Source organism: Arvicanthis niloticus, chromosome X, assembly GCF_011762505.2.
Source record: "Arvicanthis niloticus isolate mArvNil1 chromosome X, mArvNil1.pat.X, whole genome shotgun sequence".
Taxonomy (NCBI): domain Eukaryota; kingdom Metazoa; phylum Chordata; class Mammalia; order Rodentia; family Muridae; genus Arvicanthis; species Arvicanthis niloticus.
The window spans coordinates 102,576,686-102,604,106 of record NC_047679.1 but is presented as its reverse complement, the minus strand read 5'-3'; the positions used below and the strand labels follow the sequence as shown (position 1 = coordinate 102,604,106).

The window sequence follows — 27,421 nt, the reverse complement described above, 5'->3', positions numbered from 1 at the left end:
ATTTACCAGCATCCTGAGTAACGCTACTTAGTATGAGCCTTGACATTTCTCTCCCTTCGTAGGCGTCTAACCAAGGAAAATGTGAAGCCTTCAGGAAGACAAATTGGCAAGCTGAGCCACAGCAATCCAACAATTTTGTTTGATTATGTACGTTTTGAAGTTAATACTATTTTAAAAGATTTTCCTTTTGATTGTCTTCATATCAGTACAAGTGGAAATGAAATGAACTAAATTTTACAATGTTAGGAAAAAGCAGATGAAATACCACTTTTATGCTAAAAACAAAATTTTCATATATAGAATTTAGCACATTGATCTGTTTTCTAGTAATGTATAACAGAATTACTGTTAGGTTTTAAAAACATCTGAATAATGTTTCACTTTGATTCAGTTATAACAGTGATACCTTCCTTTTAAAATTATCATTGTTGAAATTTTTATACAGTATATTTTGATCATATTTTCCCCTCCCACAAGTCTTCCCATATCCTCTCAACCTTCCTAGTTACCAAACTCCATGTTTTCTCTTTCACTTGGGAAAAGAAAAAAATATGTACCTGGGGGTGGGGTGGGGTGGGGTGGGGTGGGGTGGGGTGGGGTGGGGTGGGGGGAAGCACAGAGTCCATTTTAGAGACTCTAAATAACATTTAAAACAGGACTAGCCAAGTTTAGACCTCTTGGAGTTGTTTCCTAAGTGGAATGTACCCTTAGGAAAACACTCTATAGCAGTGATAATGTTTTATATAAATGCAAAACAGTAGAGACACTTTGTTTTGTTCTCAAGACAGGATTTCTCTGTGTAGCCCTGGCTGTTCTGGAACTCACTCTGTAGACCAGGCTGGCCTCAAACTCACAGAGATCCTCCCACCTATGCTTCCCGAGTGCTGGAGCTAAAGGCATGTGCCACCACTGCCTGCCTAGAACCACTTTAATTGTATTATTTCTAATTTTAGAAAAGTATGAACCTTACTTAGCATAGAAGGTTTTCTTTTTATTTAGTTAATGCAACTTACTCTTTCCTGATCTTTCAGATCTTGTCACAAATCCAGAAATATGATAACTTAATAACACCTGTAGTAGATTCACTGAAATACCTCACTTCATTGAATTACGATGTCTTGGCTTGTATCCTTTCATGTGGAGCAAAATAGAGAGTTCATGTGTTCCTATATTTAAATGCTGAATGATTAATTTTTCTCTGACTTCCTTAGTAATGATCCAATTGGTCCAATCAGCTGATCTGTTGTCAGAACTAAGTATTGAAAAGGAAATTGTGTATGTGTGCATGTGTATGCATGCACATATGTTAGTGCTTTTTGTGATATAAAGGGAGAGACACTCATTTTATCAAGCATGTTGATACAGGTGGGATGTTACTTGTTAGGAGATGGGAAAGAAGGTCGATAAGTAGTGAGTATGGTGGCTATTTTCATTCCTCTGTGAAGATGTGGGGGTTTAAGGGTCTTTGTTACTGATGTTCTGATAATTTTTTTCTTAATGTATAAAAGATTGTATCATTGAAGCTTTAGCTAATCCAGAAAAGGAGAGAATGAAACATGATGACACAACCATCTCAAGTTGGCTGCAGAGTAAGTACTTTCATTTTTCTCAGGACAGTGTCTAGTCACTAAGCTTGTTCTGCAAAGTGTCAGAGACCTTGGGTCTGTATGGAGATTTATTAAGTACTTATTTTTTTCTTTACTTAAGAGACTAATTTTTTACTATGATATAATTTGAGGAAGTTGTCTCTGACCATACCACCCTGTACTTGTTGATTGTCATCTGATCTTGGAAGTTTAATGAGATAGGGCTGAGTTAGTATGTAAATAGGAGAATTTGGGGAAGTGTTTGGATGCTGACATTCCCTTTCTTTCTAACTTACTGATATATAGAGATTACACTCTTTCCTTGTCTAGTATATATGAATCTGAATTTCCCACTGTACTCTAAGCTCCTTAAGTCAGGACTTAAGTTTTGTCTAATTATTTTTGTAATTAGTAAATAACTGTTAAGTATTATAGACTGTTAGATAATCTTCCTCTTGTCTTCACTTTCTCTCCAGGAAATAATAGGGACTATTGGTTAAAATTGGTCTTCTAGGGTTGGCAAGATGACTCAACATTTAAAAGCATTGACTGGTCTTCTAGAGGACTCTGGTTCTAGTCCCAGAACTGATGTGGCCACTCACAACCCTTTTTAATCCCAGTTCTGGGGAATCTGACACCCCTTTCTGATCCTTTTGGGCACTAGGCATACACATAGTACACACACACACACAAACACACACACACACACACACACACACGCACGCAAACAAGACACCCTTACATATTACACAATAGCATTCTGCTTCTAGCAAAATTACCTGTTTCTTTTGCTGTCTACAACTGTAGTATGTTCCCAGATGTAAATAATAATTTCTGACTCAAAACTGTTTAGGGGTGAGCATTTAGTTGTTTGAGTTTATTTGGTATTCTGCATGATTGAGTCCTAGTTGGTCAGGGTGCATTGGATCACTGCTTTAGTTTGTATTGTGACCAGGAGCAAGTCATGTGACCCGTCTATTTTCCATTTACCTCATCAGTAGGTTTATACTAACCTAAGACAATTATTGTAATAATTAATATAATGTGCTTACTTATGTATGCTTAGTAAATATTAGCTATTACTGTGGTAAAACTCCATTCAGTTATACAGTCAAAATGTAGAAGCCTCAGTGGTTAAGAGCAGTAGCTGCTCTTCAAGAAGACCAGGTTTCCCAGCACTCACATAGCAGCTCACAGTCATGCATACCACCAGGGGATCTTACACCTTTTGTACTTTCCTTAGGCATCTGATATGAACATGGTACACATATGTATGTGTAAGCAAACATGTATACACATGAAATAAAAGTTTTTAAGAAATTACTCATACCTCCATTTTGCTTTAGAAATTAAATTTGTTGAAATCATACTTACTGTATTTTTTTTATCTAATGAACTATTTTTGTTTTTTATTTCATATAGGTTTGGCTAGTTTCTGTGGTGCAGTATTCCGTAAATACCCAATTGATCTTGCTGGTCTTCTTCAGTATGTAGCCAATCAATTAAAGGCGGGCAAAAGGTAAATTATATGGAGATGAACTTGAATAACTCAAACACTTCTGGTGGTTTTAAAATGTTGAGATTACTGTTACTTTGAAAGACACAGATTTAACTGGAATAGTTACTTATTTATAGAATATATATTTTGAAGGTAAAATCTCATTTTGTAGTCCAGGTTGTCCTCAGAATTGAAATCTTCATTTAACATTTCAAAATGTTTGGATTAAAGTTGTGTGCTGCCATGCCCAGCTATTTAATATTTAAGAGAAACTAGGAGTCAATACAGAGAAATAGTTTCTATAGTACTATAAAATTTGGCCACATATATACATCATTAAAAGGACAGTTAACTTATTTTACTATTAAGCTTTTTCTGTAAGGGAGTATACAGGAAAAATACTTTTTGAATATGAATTTGATATGTAAATACTGAAGTTTATTCTGGGCCAGTGGCAATGCTTAGGCTTTGACTAAATAGATTTGTTAAACATTAGTACCAGTAGGTTGATTATAATCAAATAACTCTATATTGTTTTTAGAAGATTTCTGATAGGCATTCAATAAAAATTAAAAACTCTTTGGTGTTTTGAACAGGTACTTTGCTATTTTGGCTTTGAGAAAACGTTGAAGATATATAGCCTCTGGGTTTTGACAGGAGACTATTCGTAGCTTTGTCATCTCTGTCACTCCTATAATTTTACTTGTTCATTTTTTATAAGCCGAGAGAACACTCATTTTAATTTATAGTTTAGTTTACCTTATTTTCAATACATATTTGTGGCCATTTAATTAAAACATTTTTAAAACAGTTGAATGCCACATTTGTTAGCTTGGATATATTGGTAGTTGTGTATTTGTTTGCATAAAACTGCCTGGTTTAAGAAAGCATGGCACATTGAAAAGAAGCCCTTGATATGAATATTAGAAAAATACACCTTGGTTTCATAACTTGTACATTGATAGTTGTACTTTCACCTTTGGAAATACTGTGTAATTACAGAAAGTTATAGAGGTCATAAAGTATTTTTTCCAGTGACAGTTCAAAATGTTGCAGATTAAAGTACATCCCTAACCAGATGTGGTGGGAGATGGCTATTTTACTATTAATAAATCAAAGAGAAACATAAATCCAGAACACTTGGGTAAGAAGACCATGAGTTGGAGGCTAGTATGGGGTATATAGGGAGGCTTTGTCTCAAAAATGTGTACCTGTTAACACATAGCTAGAAGTGATGCTTATTTTACAAAACCTTTTACTTTAGGCTCAAGTATCACAACTTGCCACTTTTCCCTTTTGTTTTCCTTTTCTTCCTCTTCTCTTTTTAAACTATGAATGAATGTTTCAGGGCTTTTTTCATTTTTGTTACTTGGAGTTTTAGAGAGATGGCTTTTGCTGTAAAACAAACATTGAGAATCCTGAATTGGAGGATGAGAAACATGTTTTTTGGGCAGCTGTTGAAAGTGAAATATAAACAGTAGATCAAATTTTAAGAGTTACTAAATTTGGTGACAGCTGCACTTGTGTGAGCAAGTGGCTCTATGCTAATATGCATTCTTAGATATTTGAGGGAGTAAAAGTCCATGGCTTAAGTAATTTTCTCCCCCACTCATTCTCTGAAGTATTTGGTGTTATTTTCTTATTATTGTGACAAATTCCTAAAAGAAACAACATGAAACTGAGGATTCTTTTCTACTCAGTTCAGAGTTCTCAGTCTAGAGTTAGCAACTATTGCTTTCGGCGTGCTATGAGGCAGAACATCAAGGGTTAAGGTTGTATGGAGCAAATAGATTTATCAGCAAGAAAGGAAGAGGCTGACTATCTCTCTTTTTCTTTCTCTTTTACTTTCTCTGTGTGTGTGTGAGTGAGAGAGGTGGGAGAGAGGTGAGAGAGAGAGAGAGAGAGAGAGAGAGAGAGACAGAGACAGAGACAGAGAGAGACAGAGACAGGTGAGAGAGGAGAGAGAGAGAGAGAGAGGTGAGAGAAGGAGGGTGTGGAGGGTCTGATGAGAAGTGAAAGAGACATAGAGACAGATAACATTCTGTGACCTGTTTCCTCTAGTTAGATCTCACCTAAAGTTTCAAGAACCTTGCAAAAATAGTGCCATCAGATTGGGATTAAGTGCTTAACACATAAACTCTTAGAGGACATATCGTACTTACTGACAATCAAAACAGTAGAGCGGTAGAGGCGGGGTGTGTATGGAAGAAGTGAAGGGAAACTGCAAATGAAAACTTAGAGGAAAAATACATGAAGCTTGGGTAAAGGGAGAATGAAGATGTTTCTTTTCTTTTAATGTTAAGATTTATTTATTTTATTTATATGAGTACACTGTAGCTGTCTTCAGACACACCAGAAGAGGGCATCAGACTCCATTACAGATGGTTGCTGGGAATTGAACTCAGAACCTCTGGAAGAGCAGTCAGTGCTATTAACCACTGAACCATCTCTCCAACCCGAAGATGTTTCAAATTAGTTTTAATTTTGTATCCTATCTTCAAGCTTCAAATTAATCAAGATAAAAATAAATCAAAGAGAAACATGAAATACTTTCATTGTACTAATGTATAACTAGAATAGATGTAACATTTATTTTGAAAATAAGATTAAAAGACAAGTCTTGCTGTTGTCTCTCATTCTTTATGTAAGTAAAGATGATTCTCAGGGGACTATTTATTATGTTTTATTATTGTCATACTTGTAGTTTTAACTTCAAATACTTTTCTTGTCTTTTTGTATTTCTTTTAAATTTTGTATTAGTTTTGACCTGCTAATATTGAAAGAAGTGGTACAAAAAATGGCAGGCATCGAAATTACAGAGGAAATGACAATGGAGCAGTTAGAGGCCATGACTGGTGGGGAACAGCTAAAGGCTGAGGTAAGAAAGAACTATTGTTCCACTATAACCATGGCTTTGTCTTTCAAGTTGTCAGTTACCCATAGTTAACCACAATTTAAAATTAAAGAGAAGAATATCCATAAGTAAATAAATTATAGTTTTTTACTTTGAGATAGAATCATAAAATTGTTTGCCTGTCTCCTTGCTCACTTTTAGCATATAAATGATCATTTTGGCCATCGTATCCACACTTTATGAGCTACTCATTAGTCATATAATAGCCATCTTTGTTTGCTGTGTTGGCTACGTGGACAGTAGTCCTAGTTATCAATCCGGCTATATTGCAAAATGCTTGTATTCAAGTAACCTTTGCTCATAGTTTCCAATTCTTTATCACTATGCCTAAGTGTTGTTTCATATCATGTCATCATAAGAATGTCAATGCAGAGCAGTAACATATTTGGAGAGTGACCATATTTACATAATTTTTATTGTATCATTCAGATGGTTTTATTCATTGTTGTTGCTAATTTCTTTTTTTTTACTCTTTTTATTGGTTATTTTATTTACTTACATTTCAAATGTTATTCTCCTTCCGGGTTTCTAGTCTACACACCCCCTATCCTATCCTCCCTCCCCCTGCCTCCACAAGGGTGCTCCTTTACCCACCCACCTAACCACCCACCCACCCACTCCGGCCTCCCCGCCCTGGCATTCCCCTACACTGGGGCATCAAGTTTTCATAGGACCAAGGGCTTCCCTTCCCATTGATGCCTGACAATGCCATCCTCTGCAACATATGCTGCTGGAGTCATTGATCCCTCCATGTGTACTCTTTGGTTAGTGGTCTAGTTCCTGGGAGCTGGGGGGGGTCTGGTTGGTTGCTAATTTCTTACTGTGCTTAATTAGGCTTTGCATTGGGTATATATGCATAGGAAAAACATAGTTTGTGTAGAATTTCATATCTTTACAGTTTTCATTTCTCCACTGTGGGTTGTAGAACATACTTGCCACAGATAAGTGGACAATACTGTGTATGTGATCATAGTATAGAGTCCAAACAGTATCAAATTACCTAAAGCTTAATGTCAAAGCCATACATGTTCTCCTCTCAAAACCACTGCTACCTTCTTTTTTGTTAGTTCGTTTTTGTTTTTTTGAGACAAGGTTTCTCTGTATAGCCCTGGCTGTCCTGGAACTCACTCTGTAGACCAGGCTGGCCTCGAACTCAGAAATCCGCCTGTCTCTGCCTCCCAAGTGCTGGGACTAAAGGTGTGCTCCACAACTGCTGGGCTCTACCTTCTTCTTTAAGAGCTGTAAAACACTAGTAATCGGAACTTTAAAATACATAAAAGTATAAAAGACAATAACTTATATTTGTACTGAAAAGATTTTCCTTGATATTTCCACTGGAATAAATGTCTATCACAATCTACTAAAATTATTCACTGAATAAGAAAATAATCCTTTGTAAGATATTACCAAGTGGAAAATGGAAACAATGAGTTTAAGTACAGTTGAACTACCACTAGCCAGATTATAATGAGCAATCATTAAGACAGATTTGTTAAGGAGAATGTATATAGGTTATAGAAATGCCTTATTTTATTCTGGTGTTGCTTTATATTAAGCCAGGCATATCTTTTTATTATTCTGTTTTTTAAAGACAGAGTCTCTGTAGTCACTTCAAGCTGGCCTCAAACATGTGTAGTTGAGGATGGTCCTAATCACCTTGCCTCTATTTCCCATGTGCTTGGATTATAACTTCTAGCTCAGAAATATTTTACAGATTATATCTCAACTTTCTTGTGTATCTTTTCACAGTGAGATGGCATGGATACATTGCATATAGCAGTAATTTTTGTCTTTTGTTATGCAGGGTGGTTATTTCGGCCAGATCAGAAACACTAAAAAATCTTCTCAGAGATTAAAGGATGCACTACTGGACCATGATCTTGCTCTTCCTCTCTGTTTGCTTATGGCACAACAGAGGAATGGGGTAATTTTTCAGGAGGGTGGAGAGAAACACTTGAAACTTGTGGGGAAGCTCTATGACCAGGTAAGTTAACAAAGCTTGGGTGCTGAGGAAGACTAGTTTTTTATCTTAATAAAATAGAAATTGTGATGTCATTTGAAATATATCATTTGTACACATCATGTGAATGTCAGGCACCTCATGTCAAATAGGCTTTCCTTGAATAGGGCCTTTATTTCTGTGCAAACTATGCTATTTTACGAGATGGGTGTAGATGTTACATATAAGGTTTTCACTTAATTAGACATTCCATCATGAAAGGCTATCATCAGATTGCTTGCCTTCTTTTTGATCTTTGGACATTTGTAATTTTCATTGCACCACAGTAGATACTATCTCATATTTCTTAGTAATAAGATTGCTAGTACTTAAATCCATTTTGTTGGCTAATAATGTTTTGTGCTTAATTTTTTTTATCCTTTAAACAATGACAAAGTCTTTGACTTCTCATTGCATGTATATATATTGTTTTATAGGATTTTAGGTAAGTTGTTTTTGAGAGTCTCTTGGCTAGCAACTCAAAAGGTGGCTTTTCAATCTAGTGTTAAGTTTCTGTTTGACAGTTTATGGCTTTTAGGGGAGTGTTGTCAATTCAGATGGGAAAATTTTATTTATACTATATATTTAAGTATTGACTTACATGTATTACAAGTATTTTCATGTAGATAATTGATAGTATGGTTCCTTTTGACTTTTTTGACATCACTGTTATTTTACCCTCCTCTCCTCTTTTGTATTTCCCATCCTCTCCACTCCCATATTAAAGATGCCCTTGTTTTCTTTATTGCCCCCCTTCAAGTCAGTTGTCTCCTGTTATTCCCCCCCCCCGCTATTGTTCCTCCCACCATAGTGATCCCTTTGTACTTTCCTAGTTTCTATAGTTACTAGTTACTCCAGTTTTTATATTCATAGCTGAAGATGTAGTATAGGGTATAGATAAGTATCACTGTGCCTAGAGCTCACATGTTTTCTCTCTTCTTTTGGAGGCCATATAGAAAATATATTTGACTGATTATAACTATGTGAACATGTAATCTTTGTTTTAATTTAGAATTTTTATTTGATACCTAGTAGTTGTACGTGTTTATAGGGTACATGGTCATAATTCATTACATGTATATAATGTGTAAATTATAAAATTGGTAATTCCTATTTTTATGTTTTTAAACATTTACCATTCCTGTTGAGAAATCTTAAACTCCTTTCTTCTAGATCTTTATATGTCACAAATTGGTATAAGCTATGGCCAGTCTATGTGGTACTCCAGCTCCCACATTTCTCTACCTCTTTCCAGCGACACTCTTAGCCTCTACTATCTACTCTTCCTTTTACTTTTGTGATGTCAACATTTTTTTAGACTTTATGTACAAGTGGGAATATGTGGAAATTATCTTTCTACCCCTTGTTTATTTCACTAAACATAGTATCCTTCATTTCTGTCTCTGCCTATACTGTTGAAATTTGGATTCTTAATTATCAATTAAAATTCTGTTAAAATAATATATCTTAATCATTTGAAAAAGGTTTATGTTGGTTTTAGAAAATGTTAACTTCTGATTTTTTTGTCTTATTTTTAATTTAGTGTCATGATACCCTAGTACAGTTTGGTGGGTTTTTAGCATCCAATCTAAGTACAGAAGATTATATAAAACGAGTGCCTTCAATTGATGTGCTCTGTAATGAGTTTCATACACCACATGATGCAGCATTTTTTCTGTCTAGGCCAATGTATGCACACCATATTTCGGTAAGTATGAATGTCTTTATTGGTGTTCAAGAGTAATTCTGAATGATTTACAACAAATATTTGATTTTTAAATACACCCTAATTTGATAAATACAGATTATTCTGATTTTCTATTACTATTCTTGTCTCAGCAGTGAACACTGAAATTCTGTTTTAAAGACCAGGTCTTCCTATTACTTTCCCTTCAGGGCCATAGTCAATTCATAGAGACCCAACATACTCTCCATTTTGTTAATTTGGATTCTGTCCCTTCTGATCTTTTTATTTTATTTTATTTTATTCTGTACTATTTGTGGGTTTCAGTACAATTTGTGGGGTGAAATGGTTTAATTCTAAACTGTATGTGGTATTCACTCCAGTCATTGGTCCCCTTCTCTTTAACTGTTTTCCTCTTTATATCCTATAAAATTTTGTTACACATTATGTAGCAGAAGTATATAGAAAGATACTAGGGAGAAAGTTGATGTTCATTTGATCATATAATTGAGAATACTCTGTTAGTGTTCACATATGAACCACTGCTACAGTCTTACTTGATTTATTACCACTTCACTGGCGTTATGCAGCAGATCCTTTCCTGTATATTCTAGAGGGTTAATGGGAACAAAAATGACTTTTGAACTCCTTTAAAATCTTTCATTCCAGAGAATTCACTGCTATATGTAGTTAATGTCTTACATTCTCACCCTAACCACATCAAAAAGTCTCATCCATAGAAACATAGGACCTGATTTCTTGAAGAACCAAGGTAGAAGAAATGCTTTTATCTCAGGAATTTCATGTCATATCTTACTACTTTGAGAACTGGACACCCTAATCAGTAATGAGTCCTAGTAAACGAATACTTGGTTATCAGATATTCCTGGTCAAAAAATGGAGCAGGTCATTCATACCAGTAACATATCTTTTGTGGGGCATGAAAAATGCTTTTTTAAAAAAGAGATATACGTTCTAATGATAGAAATGGCATTTCCTTCTCAGGGTTTAGGAAGAAAGAAATATATTGTGGCATCTATATACTCCAGGCAATAATAAAGTGCCCCCAACCCACCTCATATAGGCCACATGCCTCTTGGAAAGGGAATTCCTCAGTAGCCTAGAATGCAATTTTTTTAAATGGTGAGAGAGGAAATAGGGGGTAACTGCAGATTCCCCTCAGGAAATTGGTTATCGCCGGCCCTCAACCACTGCTCAGATTCTTGGCCTGACAAAAAGCTTTTTGGACACAAATCAGGGTAACATAGTATTCTCTGATTGAAGATGTAAACTTTAAGGGCTGGAGAGATGTTTCAGTAGTTAAGAGCACTGAGTACTCTTCCAGAGGTCCTGAGTTCAATTCCCAGCAACCACTTGGTGGCTCACAACCATCTGTAATGGGATCTGATGCCTTTTTCTGGTGTGTCTGAAGACAGCTACAGTGTGCTCACATAAATTAAATAAATAAATTTTTAAAAAATTAAAAAAAAATCTAAACTTAAGTATTAGTTTAATTTTAGATAAGAAAAATTAGTGTTGTAGATGAAGTGTAACCATCTGATTAAGCTTAGTTTTCTGACTAGATACCGGTAGCAGGCCTACTACTAGATTCACAGATTCAAGACCAGAGATTTGGGAAGATTGGTATTATTGGTGCTATTGTTCAGTTTTCTCATAACTATAACTTTATTTTCACTTTTAATTATTGAGACTCATCTTGAAACAGATCTGAAAGGAAGTTTTTTCTTGCCCTAGCTGTTCTAGACTTTTCCCATTCAGGTAGTCAGCTTGTCATATGCAGGTAGTTTCAGCACTGTTTTGTCTCATGTCTGGTAGAGCCTTAGCAGATGTCATTCCACTCATCTAGATTCATATTAGTTACCTTTAGCAACATCAATTTTTTTAGATTTTAAAGTCCTTTTAACCCTAGTTCTTAGTCTCTGATAATAATTTGTATGCTTTCCTGTAGCTGATGTTTTTGTAGCTTTATCAATTCTGTAGTTTCAGGAATTATCAGCATGGTTTCTAGCATGGGTATCAAAATAAATAAATAGTCATACTTCTAGAATAATTACAAGATTCCTAGATTTTGCTTGACATATACCATTGAATGTAATAGATTGTACACTTTCAGTTTAGTCATCCTGGATGAAGCACAGTCAATCCCAAGGCAGTACAGAACTCAGAACCTTTGACTGATGATCATCTTGCTATATACTTAGCATAAGCTGAATTATTCCAATGCTTTTTCTAATACAAAGAAGCAGCTGGTTGCAGGACTTCTCTTAGATTCACCTTAAGTATCATGTCTCTCTTCTTGGCAAGAGGTCTTTCATCATAAAATGGCTGAAAGACATGAGCCAGTGTATTAATTTTCTTTGCTGCATTTGGCATATATACTAGTAAATAATTATGTCAATATCTCTGCACTAATAGATTCATTTTTACCTTATGTAACTGAAAGTATGGTCTTCCTCCAATTTTCTTCCTAATTAGGAAAAGTCAGTCAGGACAGAGAAGTTGTAGCATCAGTTCTCACATGGTTTCAATTTAATTTACTGCAGGTACTTATGGGAAAATTTTATTTGGCTTGGCAGTAGACTAAAGTAGCTGATTGCTCTGTCTGGAATGTTATCATTTTCAGCATTGAAGTCTTGTATTATGGGAAACCTCTAAGTCTGTGGCAAAACTGGACATTTAGTTTCTGAGGTAGTGGTCTCAGTGACTTTTTATTACCTTTCTTAGTGGCAATCCAACTTATGGACACATGCCTTATTGGAGATAGTAGGTCAAATTTTATTCACAAAAACTAGTTAAGAACATGAAAGTAAGGATTGGAACGGATTTTAGAGGTAATTTATCTTGGAATAAGTGCTTTTGGTAAGAAACTAGAATTGCCATGATCGTTTTGTATAAATATATATATGATATGTTTTAACTTTTTATCTCCAGTCAAAATATGATGAACTTAAAAAATCAGAAAAGGGAAGTAAACAGCAACATAAAGTCCATAAATACATTACATCATGTGAGCTGGTGATGGCGCCTGTCCATGAAGCAGTGGTCTCCTTACATGTTTCCAAAGTCTGGGATGATATCAGCCCTCAGTTCTATGCTACATTTTGGTCATTGACAATGTATGACCTTGCAGTTCCTCATACCAGCTATGAAAGAGAAGTCAATAAACTTAAAGTCCAGATGAAAGCGATTGATGACAATCAGGAAATGGTAGGTTTTAATGTAATAATGCAAATATATTTGTGACATTTATGCAATATTTTCCATACTTTGTAATTATTTTAGTTCAAGATTCTTGATTCTTCAATCTTGTTTCTCTATAATATTTTAAGTACATATAATGGTAACATCTCAGTTGTTGGGGCAGGATCTTAGGAAATGGTTGGAAATCATGGTTAAGGAATAAAAGACATGCATGTCTTTTCTACTGAACACTGTCATAACAACCTAACGTTATTCGTGTGGCTCCTATTTCAAGAGCAGTAGGAATTCCCAGAGGATTATTATTATAATTCATAATATGTGTATGTGTACATGTATATATGTCTATGTATAATCCAGCAAACACAGAGAGTAGTATGGGATTTAAGGAGACCTCCTTTACTGTACTTGATGATATATTTGAAAAGTCAGGTTGGTAAAAAATTAGGCAGGTACTGAAAGTTGGGTAGAATAGTAAATATGATATAATTGAGAGCTAATTTAGATACCTTAGCTGTGAAATAACAGATGTAAAAGTGGAACGTTACAAAAAATATTATGAGAGCAATATGAAGAGTGATTTTGATAAAGGGGTCGTTATTTAGTCTGAGGTTAGAGACCAGCTAGCTGTGTGTCTTTTAGAGTACTTTGGTATGAGGTACTGAGAATATAGGCTGTGTTAGAGACAGTGGCAGTACATATGGTTTGTTAACAAGTGGGCTATAGGAATGAAGGAAAGCTAAAGATGACTTAATTTTTGCCTCAGATGGATACTACCAGAGTTAGGAAGGTGACTTGTTCGGAAGGTGTGTGAGGACTCTCTGATACTGATTTGGATGTGCTGAATAGAAAGAAAAGTAATGCATTCAGGCATAACTACTGTATACTCATAATAATCATAAATCGTAATCATATGATTATGCTGGAATAATCATAAAGTATAATCACTTTTCTCTTTAAAATTTTATACATGAAAAGAGGCAATGTAGATACAGTTAGAAAAGTATCTGACTTTACTTTGTAGCCTCCAAATAAAAAGAAAAAAGAAAAGGAGCGTTGCACGGCCCTTCAGGACAAGCTCCTTGAAGAAGAAAAGAAACAGATGGAACATGTTCAAAGAGTACTTCAGAGACTGAAACTAGAAAAAGACAACTGGCTTTTAGCAAGTAAGTTCTTGGGTTGACTATTCCTGCAGCTGCTAAATTGCAAAAGCAAACATTTCTAACTTTGACAGTGTTTAAGTGATTATGCACATATTCTGCTCTGTTCACTGTTCTCTTTAGTTACTCATTACCACAGAATCAACCTCATGTGTGTTCACTGTAATGACTGATGATAGTTTGCTAGGGAAATAAAATTAGTTTGTAAAGATAATACTGATAGCTTAGTATTTAAATTTCCTGTATAGGATCATTGTATAGATACTATATATCTATAATGTGGACATTATAGATAAATGTCCACAGAGTAAAAGTCATAGGAATCTTTATCACCTCATTTGTGGTTTTATAACATTGTGTATACTATAGTTAAAATGTTGTCATGTTTAGTAGCCTTCAGGCACTTGAAGATAACTGCTTAATATATTCTTCTTTTATTTTTAGAGTCTACCAAAAATGAGACTATCACAAAATTTTTACAGCTGTGTATATTTCCTCGATGCATTTTTTCAGCAATTGATGCTGTTTATTGTGCTCGTTTTGTTGAATTGGTACATCAACAGAAAACTCCAAATTTTTCCACACTTCTCTGCTATGATCGAGTAAGTTCTTATTGCAGCCTTTAAAAAACCAATTCACATTAACATAGCTAAGTATTATAAACTCTAGAGGCATTATGTGTACAGTGAATAACATGATTTTAAAAGCCAAGTTTGTGACCTTGAATCCTAGCTCAACTTCTTTCAAACTATATGTCTTAATTAGGGCTCTCATTACTGTAAAGAGACATCATGACCAAGGCAACTCTTAGAAGGACAGCATTTCATTGGGGCTGGCCTACAGTTTCAGAGGTTCAGTCTGTTATCATCATGGCAGAACCATGGCAGCATCCAGGCAGACATAATACAGTGGGAGCAGAGAGTTCTATATCTTGATCTGAAGACTGCTAGGGAAAGACTGACTTCCAGGAAGCTAGGAGGAGGGTCTCAAAGCTTACTCCCGCAGTGACACACTTTTTCCAAGAAGGCCACACCCCCTATTAGTGCCATTCCCTGGTGCATTCAAATTATCACACTATAATCTTTTACAAGGAATTTAACATCTCTGTGCCTCAGTTTTCTTATCTATAGAAAGGGACCTGCTTTGTAAGATTGATCTGAGGGTTAAATGTGTTACTATATATAAAAACTCCATGAAATGATATCTGTTGCACTCAGGGTTAACCTATACACTCAGGATTTGAATTTAATAATCTTGTAACTTGATAAGTTGGGTCTTTCTATATTCTTTAATTTTTACTCCTTAAAATAAAACTAAAGAAACAACCTCCAACCAAAATAAAAGCCTTTATACATTCACACCACACGAAAGCAGAGAAGTTCTTTAGTGTCATAGTCATGGATTTTCCATCTTGAATTTTTTCTTACATTACTGTTATTTGTGGGTTTAAAATATGTGTGTTATAGTATGTCTGCTGCATATTTCTAAATTTTATCACCTTTGCCTTTTGCCTATTGTCTATTCACTCTTAGTCATGAATGACTAAGTCTCCAAAAAGCATTATGTAATAAAATGACAATAGCCTTTTTTATTATAAATTTTATATTTCTTCATAAAAATACACTTAGATTCTTTTATGATTGCTATTTTTTTTACAGAATCTAGAGTTGCCAAAAAAGCCTCTGCAGGTGTGAATAGGAGAAAGTTAATATTTTACTAAATTTGTCTGTATATTGTAATATGCTTTAATATAGTTTTTTAATATTTTCAGTTAGTTTGATGTTTTTTCAAACATTTTTCCTCTAGGTTTTTTCTGACATAATTTATACAGTTGCAAGCTGCACTGAAAATGAAGCTAGTCGATATGGGAGATTTCTTTGCTGTATGTTAGAAACGGTGACCAGGTGGCATAGTGATAGAGCCACATATGAAAAGGTATATAATTCATAAATATGTTTATATTTTACTTGCATGTATAATTATTGGTTCAGATTGGTCAGTTTTAAAAGAATTAAAGATTCAGCTATAAAGTGATACTTAAAAAAAGTATCATTTTTTATTCTATTTCAATTTGAAATTTCAAGTTAATATCTTTGGGTAAGCTGAACCTTTCTTTTATATAAGAGTCACTGATCTGTGTCTGGTCTTATTCTATTTTGTGGGATGAATTTTACTTCTAAATATGAGAAACTCACTTTTCTTAGGAATGTGGAAACTATCCAGGATTCCTTACCATATTACGGGCAACTGGATTTGATGGTGGAAATAAAGCTGATCAGTTAGATTATGAAAATTTTCGACACGTTGTTCACAAATGGCATTACAAACTAACCAAGGTAAAATATAGTGGATATTTTTCAAAGGCTTTTTTCTCTTCAAACCTGTATTTTATGATAATAGTTCTTTAAACATCTGTTATAGGCATCAGTACATTGCCTTGAGACGGGTGAATATACTCACATCAGGAATATATTGATTGTGCTAACAAAAATACTTCCTTGGTACCCAAAAGTTTTGAATCTGGGACAGGCTTTGGAAAGAAGAGTGAATAAAATATGCCAAGAAGAAAAAGAGAAGAGGCCAGATCTTTATGCATTGGCTATGGGGTAACACAATTATATTTTAATGTGATCTATGAGACTAGATTACAGAAGGATTCTGAAGATGTGAAAATGTCTTATAATGTTGAAGTCTTATCTTCTGCTTTACTTCAGGAGATTATGGGAGATTATGCGATCATGTTCCCACAGGCTGGTGAGAGTTGTCACTTCTGATTATCAACTTCCGGTCTATACTGGATGATAATTTCAAAGAAATATATTTCTTGAAGGGGGAGAGATACAATTTTTAATAGTTCTCACATCTTGAGTAACAAAAAGAAAAAGGCTCTCGAGTTAAATAATTAGTTTAATTTCAAAGAGTGACTAAGTTTTTAGAACACTCTGAAGACCTTGAAGAATATACAGAAAAGTAGTACTTTATTTTCTAGAACCAAGTAACAGAGTGAACAATTTGCTAATTTTACTTGACTAAATCCCATATTTATGTTTTTTTTTTTATTTGTGTATGTGTATTTAAACACTTTGTGCGGCTTTCAGCTACTCGGGGCAATTGAAAAGTAGAAAGTCACACATGATACCTGAAAATGAATTTCATCACAAGGATCCTCCTCCAAGGAATGCTGTTGCCAGTGTACAAAATGGGCCTGGTGGTGGGACTTCATCATCATCTGTAGGAAGTGCATCTAAATCAGATGAAAGCGGTGCTGAGGAGACTGGTATGCTTGTCTGTAGACACTTCTAAATAATGTATTGAAATATTTTATCACATGATAATTACAATGCTAGCCTCATACTGCATTTTATTCCCTAGTTCTGAGTATGTAACTATTAAGAATTAATCAGCCTCCTGGGCCTTCCTAATTATCCACTAATCATTTTGTTGTGAAGTCAGAGTTTGTATTTAGAGTTTGCTAACAAAAACCTTGTTTTTATTTCAGATAAATCAAGGGAGAGATCTCAGTGTGGTACAAAAGCTGTTAATAAGGCTTCTAGTACCACACCAAAAGGGAATTCAAGTAATGGAAATAGTGGCTCTAACAGGTAGGAAACACTGTGTCGTACATTACAATTCTAGACCCTTGTGTGTGTGTGTGTGTGTGTGTGTGTGTGTGTGTGTGTATACACCATGGGTGTGTATACACATTCATGTATATATAAGTGGTCATGCACGCTTACCACAATGTGTGTGGAGGTCTAACCTCAGATATTATGCCACACCTTGCACGTTATTGCTGCATGTACTAGGCCAGCTAGCCTGTAGGCTTTCAAAGGTTCTCTTTTCTCTGCCTTCCATTCTACCATAGGAGCAATGGGATTACAGATGAGGTCTATTGTGCTTGTCTTTATGCGGGTTCAGAGAAGTTGAGCTTACTTTCTTATACTTACATGGCAAGCACTTTACAAACATAGCCATCTTCCTAACTCCAGAGTTCTCTCTTTTAAAAAATTATCTTTTAAGTTAGCATACAGAGTAATTGTTTCATTTCCATATGTATGTCTCATTATACTTTATTCTGATTTGCCCTTACTCCCATGACCTCCCTTGCTCCCACTGTCTCTTGCTAGTCTCATTCTTCTTTCCAAATAATCTCCCTTCTGTTCTTATGACACATGTATTCTATTATCTTCTTTTCTGCCTTTTGTTCCTCTCTTATGAAAACTGTTGTTCTCTTGGTCCTTTTTTACTTTCATAATGTATATGGTATTTACATACTTATATATAGGTTCTACATATGAAAGAAGACATGATATTTATCTTTTTGAGCCTTTCCAATTTTAAGTACCCAAAAGATTTCCAGGTGAATCCATTTCCAGCAAATGCTATCATTTCAGTTTTCAGTTTGGTTTAAGTTTGAATTTCATTTTGTATGTACCCCCTACTTTCTTTATCCATGAATCTGTTAATAGACATGTAGGCTGGTCCCATTTATTGTCAATAGTGCAGCAATAAACAAGAATGTGAGTATCTCCGTGTTACGTTGAATTAGAGAGCTTCAGGAGTGGAACAGCTGAGATATTCTATTCTTAGTTTTTGAGAAACCTATATGTACACCGACTTCTATAGGGGCTGCATGAATTAACATTTCCACTAGCAAGTTATAAGTGTAATGTTTTACCCACATTCTCACCAACTTTTGTCTTGTTTATTCTCTTGATGAGAGCCATTCTGACTGGTTCAAAGCAGTTTTTTTTATGTCTTGGATGGCTAAGATGTTGAACACTTTTAAAAGTATTTATCGGCCATTTATATTCACTTTATGAGCTATTTATGAGTTCATTACTAGCCTGTTTATTTATTAGATGAATTTTGGAGAATTATTTGCCATTCTTATTTCTAAATATCATTCCCCTGTCTGAGACATAATTTGCAAAGCTTTCTCTCTCGGTTTGCATGCTGTCTATTCACTCTGATGACTGTTTCATTAGCCTTGCAGAAGTTTAATTTCAACTCTGACATTGAGGTGTTTGATCTTTGAATTGATTTTGAGCAGAATGAGTACTAGAGATCTAGTTTCATTCTTTTACATAGCAGTATTCAGTTTCTCCAATACTAGCTGTTGTAGATACTGTCCTTTTTCCAATCTGTGTTTTGATACTTCTGTTGAAAATTAGGTGAGTGTAGCTGTGCACATTTATTTCTTGATTCTATATTCTGTTTAAATGATCTCCACTTATCTCTATGTTTGATCTCCATGTTTGTTCCTGTTCCACTATCATTCTGTCTTTGTTTCTATGGATCACTAGTATAATTTAGGAGCAGGTATTGAAATACCTCCAACATTACCTTTTCTGCTGAGTATTGCTTTGGCCGTTCTAGGTCTTTTGTATTTCTTTTTCTGTCGTAGGTGTGTGTGTGTGTGTGTGTGTGTGTGTGTGTGTGTGTGTGTGTGTACGTGTGTGTACATGTGTGTGTGTAATTCTGTAATGAAGAATTTCATTTGAATATTATAGGGATTGTGTTGAACATACAGATCACATTTTAGAGCTATTTTCACAATATTGATTCCTAATCCATAAACATGGGATTTCATTTTCTTTCTTTCTTTCTTTCTTTCTTTCTTTCTTTCTTTCTTTCTTTCTTTCTTTCTTTCTTTCTTTCTTTCTTTCTTTTTCCAGTCAGTTTTGGTGTTTAAAACTTAATATATTTTTCCATACAATGTATTCTGATTCTGATTTCCTTTACCCTAACTCCTCCTAGTTCCTCTTCACCTTCCTACTCACTCAAATCTTTCTTACTCATTAGAAAACAAGTCACCATGTAAAAAATTAATAATGCTAAAGTAAGATAAAATTAAAGCATTGTAAGCCAAATAGGACAGTGTCTTCTTCAGTTTGTCTCTTTTTATTTCTTAGTTTATTAGTCTTTTATTTTCTCAGGATAATTCCTAAGTATTTTGTTTTCTGTAGTTATTGTGGATGATTTCTTCAACAATTTAATTTTTAGTAAATAGAGCTTTTAATTTTTATGTTACTTTGTAGCCTATTGATTTGTTTAATGTGTTTATTAGATATAAGGACATTCTGGTGTAGCCTTCTGGGTGTTTTAAGGATAGAATCATGTCACATTTTTAAATAGAGATGGTTTGAAGTTTTTTTTCCTATTATCTCTTTCACTTCATTTTCTTGTTTACTGCTCTAGCTAAGATTTTGAGCACTATATTAAATGAGTTGAGTCAGACTTTGCCTAAAGTGCTTTTGAAGGTTTGTTATGTGGTCTCTGTATGTCTAGTTCCCTTAGGGCTTTTTTTTTTCATGGAGGGATGTTTTTATGAAAGTGGTTTTTTGCAGTTATTGGCTAATCTTGTGATTTCTAACCCTGAGTCTGTCTATCTGCTGTATTATATTTCTTGAATCATTCTTACATCCCTGGAATGCATTGAGTTTGGTCGTGGTGCATGATTTTAATGTGTTCTTGAATTCTGTTTATAAGATTTTAAGAATTTTTGCATCTTGAGCTGGAGAGATGGCTCATCAAGGTTAAGAACACAGGCTGCTCTTCCAGAGGACTCAGGTTCAATTCCTCCAACCCACATGGCAGCTAACAATCATTTGTAACTCTAGTTCTAGGGGATCTGATACCTTCTTCTGGCCTCTGTGGGTACCAGGCATTTATGTCATACACAAACGTATATACCTGCAAGGAAAACATACATTTGCATAAAATAAATAAATGAAACATGAAAGTTTATTTTTTAATTTATTAGGTGAATTGTCCATAGTTTTGTTCTTTTATTGTATATTTATTCAATTTGGATGTAAGGGTAGTATTGACTTTGTAGGATGAGTTTGGTTGGTTTTACTCCTGTGAACAGATACCATGACCAAGACAACTCTTACACTGACAACATTTAATTGGGCCTGGCTTACAGGTTCAGAGGTTCAGACCATTACCATCAAGGGGGGAACAGGGCAGCGTCCAGGCAGGCATGGTACAGGCAGAGCTGAAAGTTCTACATATTCATCTGAGGGCTGCTAACAGAATACTTCCAGGCAGCTAGGATAAGGGTCTTAAAGCCCATGCCCACAGTGACACACCTACTCTAACAAAGCCACACCTTCAAATAGTGCTACTCCCTGGGCCAAGCATATTCAAACCACCACAGTAATGTTCCTTTACTTTCTATTTTATGGAACACTTTGAGGATCTTTGGCATTGGTACTTTTATAAAGATTTGGTAGGATTTTTTAATCAATCTAAATGGTTCTTGCCTTCTCTTTTGTCTCGTTGCTTATTATGGATCTATTTAAGTTGCTTGTATTTCCTTGATTTAATTTGGATTTCGTGTGTGTGTGTGCATGCATATGGAAAAATTTTACCCATTTTTTTTCTAGATTTTTGAGTTTTCTTTCTTGATGATACTGGATATCATTGGAATTAACAGCAAACTTACTCTTTTCATCTTTAACTTGGATCTTCTGTTTTGACTAGTTTGGCTAGACCTTTACTAATTTTTTTTAAATTTTTCAAAGAAATAAGTCTCTGATTGGTCAATTCTCTATATTGTTCTTTTAGTCTCTGTTTCAGTAATTTCTTCCTTTACCTCAATTATTTCTTGTTATTAGCTGCTTTGTGATTTGCTTTGTTCTTTTTTTAAAGACATTATTAGACTATTTCAGACTTCTCTTTTTTTATCAAAGCTTTTATAGCTAGAATTACCTTAGTTGTATTTGAAGTAGTCTTGTTTAATTTTCATTTGATTCTTAGAATTTAAAAAATTTCTCTTTGGTTCCAACCACCCATTAGTCAGGCATGAGTGTATTTTTCAGTCTCCAAGTACTTGTGTAATTTCTCTTGCTATTGATTTCTATTATAGTCCACTATGATTTAATGAGATAGAAAAAAATTATTTCAATCTTGCATTTCTTAAGACATACTTGTGGTCTTTTAGAGAGCATCCTATGAGCTGCTGGGAAGGATGTGCATTCAGTTTCTGATGGGTAAAATATTTTCCAGATTATCTGTAAAGTCCATTTGCTCTTTAGCGTAGTTTAGCAGTTGTTTTTTAGTGTGCATGGCTATCTAAAATTGACTGTTGGAATATCAAAATGATCCACTGTTACTGTATCAAGACCTATGTGACTGTTTATGAACATGTTTGTTTCATGAAATACACAGGTCTAACATTCAGTACATATGGTTTTGATTGTTATATATTCTTGAAGCATTCATATATAGCTACATTATTTAACTTTTAACAAAAAGTTGAATTCTACTTTGTTAGCTACCAGAAGAACTATGCCAGCTTGATTTTGGCTTATACTCACTTGGTAGATTGACCTCTATCTTTTGAGGCTCACTCTGTAGGCATTTCTAGCAATGATATATGTTTCTTGGAAACAACAAAATAATTGTATCTGGATTTTAATCCAATCACCCACACTGCCTTTTTTATGCATAAGTTGAGGTCCATACTTTTAAGGCTACTTCTTTTCATTTAATCATATAGAGTGACAGAATTTGATTCTCATCTATTGTTCACCCACCTGCTATTGGTGTCATTTTTCACTGAAATCTGTCAGTAGATTTGAGGGTAGTAAGTGCTGTCACTGGAGTAAGACTCCCTGTGCCCCTCCCTCTCTTTCTATCTCCCTCTCCCCGTCCCTTGTGTGTGTGTGTGTGTGTGTGTGTGTGTGTGTGTGTGTGTGTGTCTAACTGTGAATGGAGTTTACTTTTTATTTGGGCTCATCACCTACCAATTTACCTGGAAGTCTCCTGGATTCCTCTTCGTGGACCTCATTATCCATGAGTGGAATGATAGTAATTCAGCAATACAAAAGTCATGTATACTACACTTTGAAGTTTTGTTTACTCCTATGTTGATTTATTTATTACTATTTATAGTTTACATAGTTATGTTTTGTTTAACATCCTTATTTTTCCTGCACTGATACTGGATATTCAGGGAAATACAGATTGTGAAATTTTGGGAAGTTTTAGGATACAGTTCTTGTTGTAGACAATTTGAGTAAGGCTTATTAATATAAGAAAAGCTTATAGTAATTTTGAAAGTAGTCAATATAGGTGAGCAGTCTGTTTACTGATCGTGCTTTTAATTGGTTTGCTGGATATGGTTTTGGTCATTATTTTGTTATCCTCAAAGTTTATATTCAAAATAATCTAACATTACTTATTACCATTCTTGATCATTCTTTTAATTATGTATTCATGAATTTGTGTTGTTTCTTTCACATGAAGAATTACTGACTTATCCTAAAGCCCTTATTTATCTTTCCAAGGGTTTCTCTTAGTTTCATGGCATTTTTTAAGTAAATGGAAGCCCTTTCTGATTTTTTATTTGCTTATTTGTTTGTCTGTTTGTTTGCTTACTTGCATGTCAACACAGGATTTCTCTGTGTATAGGCTCAGATGGCCTGGAGATCACTCTTTAGACCTGGCTGTCCTTAAACTCACAGAGGTCCACCTGCCTCTACTTCCCAAGTGCTGGGATTAAAGTCATGCACCAGTACTCCTGGCTCACTTATAATTTTAAATATGGGGTATATTTGATGATTATTTTTCTTAAAAATTGTTTTTTCTTATTCTTAAGCAATAAAGCTGTTAAGGAAAATGACAAAGAAAAAGTAAAAGAGAAAGAAAAAGAGAAAAAAGAGAAGACTCCAGCTACAACTCCAGAGGCCAGGGTACTTGGTAAAGATAGTAAAGAAAAACCGAAGGAAGAGCGGCCAAATAAAGATGACAAAGCAAGAGAGACAAAGGAAAGAACACCTAAATCTGACAAAGAGAAAGAGAAGTTCAAGAAGGAAGAAAAAGCTAAAGATGAGAAATTCAAGACCACCGTCCCCAGCGTAGAATCAAAATCGACTCAAGAAAGGGAAAGAGAAAAGGAGCCATCCAGAGAAAGAGATGTAGCAAAGGAAATGAAGTCAAAGGAAAATGTTAAAGGAGGAGACAAAACACCAGTTTCAGGGTCCTTGAAGTCACCTGTTCCCCGATCAGATATCTCGGAGCCTGACAGGGGCAAGTGTACCATTTTATATTTGTTTACTTTTTGGACCTAATTATGCTTGTTGCTTATCTTTTTGTCTTGTTATGGTAGTGATTTTGTTAGTGCAACAAATACTTGGTCTTAAAAGTTGTTCATTTTTTGAAGTATTTGGAATGACTAGACATACCATATTCTGACTATTTCTTTTTGTCCAAACAGAACAAAAACGCCGCAAAATTGATACTCATCCTTCTCCATCACATTCCTCCACAGTAAAGGTTAGTATAGCCTGAGGAAGGCAGCATCCGTATTAGGCTCACCTGTTTGGAATACCAATGTCCTGACTTCCTTCAAGTCTTGTGCCAAGTATTCACTGGAGCCACTGGAGGTTTTATATTGCATTAAAAAATGAAATTTTTCTGTATTGGTGGACTGATTTTTCCTATTGAGTATTTTTCTTATAAAAAAAAATGTTAGAACTTCAAGGACCTAGCACTAATTTTATTGTGTTTCAAAGTGCAAGAGAAATTTTACCCAGAAGTGCCTCACTGCTTTAAGCAGTCCTTTTTGGAGTGCAATGGTAGCTACAAGCAAAAAGAATCTTTTCAGCAGAATGAAGCTATTTTTCGGCATAAATGTTGAAGATTATATAGCACTGAAGACTTCCTGAATGATACAGGATAAACAAGATACCTCTGAATTTATCAAGCTTCTTGATGAGCATCATACCGATGTGCCTTCTAAGAAGGAGTCTTGAAAGGAGTTCCATTTTAAAGTCTCCTTGGTGATCAGTTCTCCTGTAGTTGTGTTTATTCAGTGAGCATGCAGCTTCTGTTGTATCTTCCCTTGGAGGTTTGTTTATACCCATTGGGTTCCCAACAAGTTGAACCTTGCATTCCGATAAGAGCAGATGTGGCATCCAGTCCTACCACCCAGCAAAGAGAAACCCCAGGCATTCAACTGCAGCACAAAATCGTGGGTGTAGCCTTCTTGAAGACTCAGGGTAGCCATTCCTTGCTCCATATTTAATTTTAATTCTAAAGTCATCTAATTTCATGGAATCTTTGAATTTGCAGTACGTTGAACTTTTAAAACTGTAAGTTAATTAATTCTTCATCCAGAGCACTGTGGTGGAATACTGTAATTGGTTTCTTTCTTTCTTTTTTTTTTTTTTTTTTTCCTTGTGAGAGACATGAGATTGAATAATCATGGTATTTTGCAACAAAATATTGATTATTTTTTATAGAATATTTTTTCTTCTAATGCCACTGAATTTTCTAGCTAGAATAAAATGTTTATATTTATTGTAGTTATAAATGGATAAAATTTGAACTCTTAATTAGAGGATAACTATAAAAGTATTAGTTAATTTTTTCTGATGGTAACTTCTACTTGATTTAGTTTTTGGTAGAGAAAAATGTTTTGCCTTTTTATGGCCTCTTAATTACTTAAAGCTTAATATGAAATATGTGGCATCTACATTTATTTATTTTTAATTTTCAATCAGAACAAAATTTTCAATTTTTTATATTTAATATTTATAATTTTTAACATTACAATTCCATTATATGGTTTTGATTTTTGTTTTGATTGCTGATACTCATATTGATAGTGATTTCCTGGAATTTATCCTCACAAGAAATAGCTGGTTTATTTCCAGGTTACAGACATACTTCCCAAAGTTCCTCTGGGTTCTGAGAACTATGCCAGCTCACCTGTCATCTCCATTCATTTTCTACAGGACAGTCTCATCGATCTCAAGGACTCTTCAGCAAAGGTTTGAGTCTTTTAAAATCATGCCTAAGTAAACCAGAAACTGCTAAGTTTTTTTTTTTTTTATTTAGTAGGGGCCACTGCCCTAGTAATCTTTGTATGCTAGGATTGCTGAGAGAAAGCACTCAGTTTATATAGAATCACCTTTAAAGATTCAGATCACAAACAAAAAAAGACAGATGACAATGGGCCATATAGACACGTTGTTATATGTGTGATGTGGCAGTATTTTTATATATTCTTTCTTGCTGTTCTATGCATTTTTCTTTTATGATTTAGATTTGGGAAAAGGAGAGTTGCTGGTTTATTTGGGATGGGTGATAGGTAGACTTTCATAGTTTCTCAGAACAAACTTGCCAGTTTTATTGCTTTGTTTATAGATAACTCAGAAGAACAAAAAAATAATTCGTTGCATTCATAGAACTTTTAAAAACTGAATCCATCTCAATCCATAAATTTCTTTATATCTCCCTCTGCTGAAGTATCCTTTTAGTAGCTGTGGCATAATACCAAGAGATAGAGTAAATATAAAATAATCATTCTCCTGGATGGAAGTACTCAACTTGTTGGCTATGCTTATATGTCAGTATTAATTCTTTCTTTTTACACTACTCTCCTGGGTATTCTGATTCTTAAAAACAGTGTGCAGTTTGCGTATTACGGAGTTTATTTTCGTATTATACTTGAATTGACTGTTGATCATGTCATTTTGTCTTATGAAATCTGTACCCTCTTTACTTTGGTTTTTCTACTTTATGTTTTCTATTTATATGCTTTATGTTTCTTACTTATAGATTAAATGGAATTTTGAAATGTCTGTGGATTCTGGGCAAACATTTACTAATTATTAGTGGTTAAGATAACCAAAGTGCCCATGTTTTAAAAATATGGCATTGTTTTTAAGATAAACTATTACCTGAAAGTTTATATACTTTAAAAAATTGTACTTTTGTTTTTTACTATGCTAAACTATGAGCAGTTTATTTTAAAGTAAAGCCTTTTTATTGGCTATCATAAAAATGTACTGTAGTATAATAGTCTTTGCAGCCATTTTGGGATTGTATTTGAGAGCCTTAACTAGTAGCTTGTGTGGGTTGTTTTATATTCATGGGCTTGTTATAGTTTTAATTTGTTAGTATTTATTTACTAAGGCATATGTTGAAGTGTTTTGAAACATGATGTTAAGGTTAACTAGATTTTCTTGTCAGTGATGAAGATTATGATTTCTTGCATTTGTTGTGAAGATTGTTTTGTCAGTTTTCCATGTCTAGATTATATATATATATATATATATATATATAGTCTCTCATGTATATATATTCTCTCACCTCATTCTTATAAGAGTACTATGAGTTAAATAGGGCAGATGGTAGTGTCTTTTTGACAAATGAGAGACTGAGCTATTCCCAGTGGCATACAATTTGTCATTACTGAAAATGTGAGCTAAAATTAAAGTTTCTTGGTTCTTAATCCATTTTAATAATAGCTGCAGAAGTTTTCTTAGCTCCTTTAGTGTGTTTATATTACTTTTTAAACATGGTGAGTCAAGTCTATTTTCCAACATTTTTGTACAAGAAAA

General features: G+C 34.4%; 1 protein-coding gene across 3 annotated transcripts in view; it reads left to right on the top strand.

The window, feature by feature from the left end:
- The window catches only part of Thoc2 (THO complex subunit 2), a 108,967-nt gene that overhangs the window by 66,601 nt on the left and 14,945 nt on the right, over window positions 1-27,421 (top strand). For 2 of the 3 annotated variants that reach the window (XM_076918503.1, XM_076918505.1), the window contains 18 exons: window positions 63-147; window positions 1,032-1,125; window positions 1,509-1,589; window positions 3,009-3,105; window positions 5,845-5,962; window positions 7,803-7,982; window positions 9,541-9,705; window positions 12,634-12,909; window positions 13,925-14,066; window positions 14,505-14,662; window positions 15,867-15,995; window positions 16,265-16,396; window positions 16,482-16,666; window positions 17,159-17,337; window positions 17,560-17,662; window positions 23,671-24,101; window positions 24,289-24,347; window positions 25,730-25,846. In XM_076918503.1, coding sequence (XP_076774618.1) covers window positions 63-147; window positions 1,032-1,125; window positions 1,509-1,589; window positions 3,009-3,105; window positions 5,845-5,962; window positions 7,803-7,982; window positions 9,541-9,705; window positions 12,634-12,909; window positions 13,925-14,066; window positions 14,505-14,662; window positions 15,867-15,995; window positions 16,265-16,396; window positions 16,482-16,666; window positions 17,159-17,337; window positions 17,560-17,662; window positions 23,671-24,101; window positions 24,289-24,347; window positions 25,730-25,846 — 2,731 coding nt within the window. The remainder of the gene's footprint in view (window positions 1-62; window positions 148-1,031; window positions 1,126-1,508; window positions 1,590-3,008; window positions 3,106-5,844; window positions 5,963-7,802; window positions 7,983-9,540; window positions 9,706-12,633; window positions 12,910-13,924; window positions 14,067-14,504; window positions 14,663-15,866; window positions 15,996-16,264; window positions 16,397-16,481; window positions 16,667-17,158; window positions 17,338-17,559; window positions 17,663-23,670; window positions 24,102-24,288; window positions 24,348-25,729; window positions 25,847-27,421) is intronic. The other variant, XM_076918504.1, reaches the window with a different exon arrangement.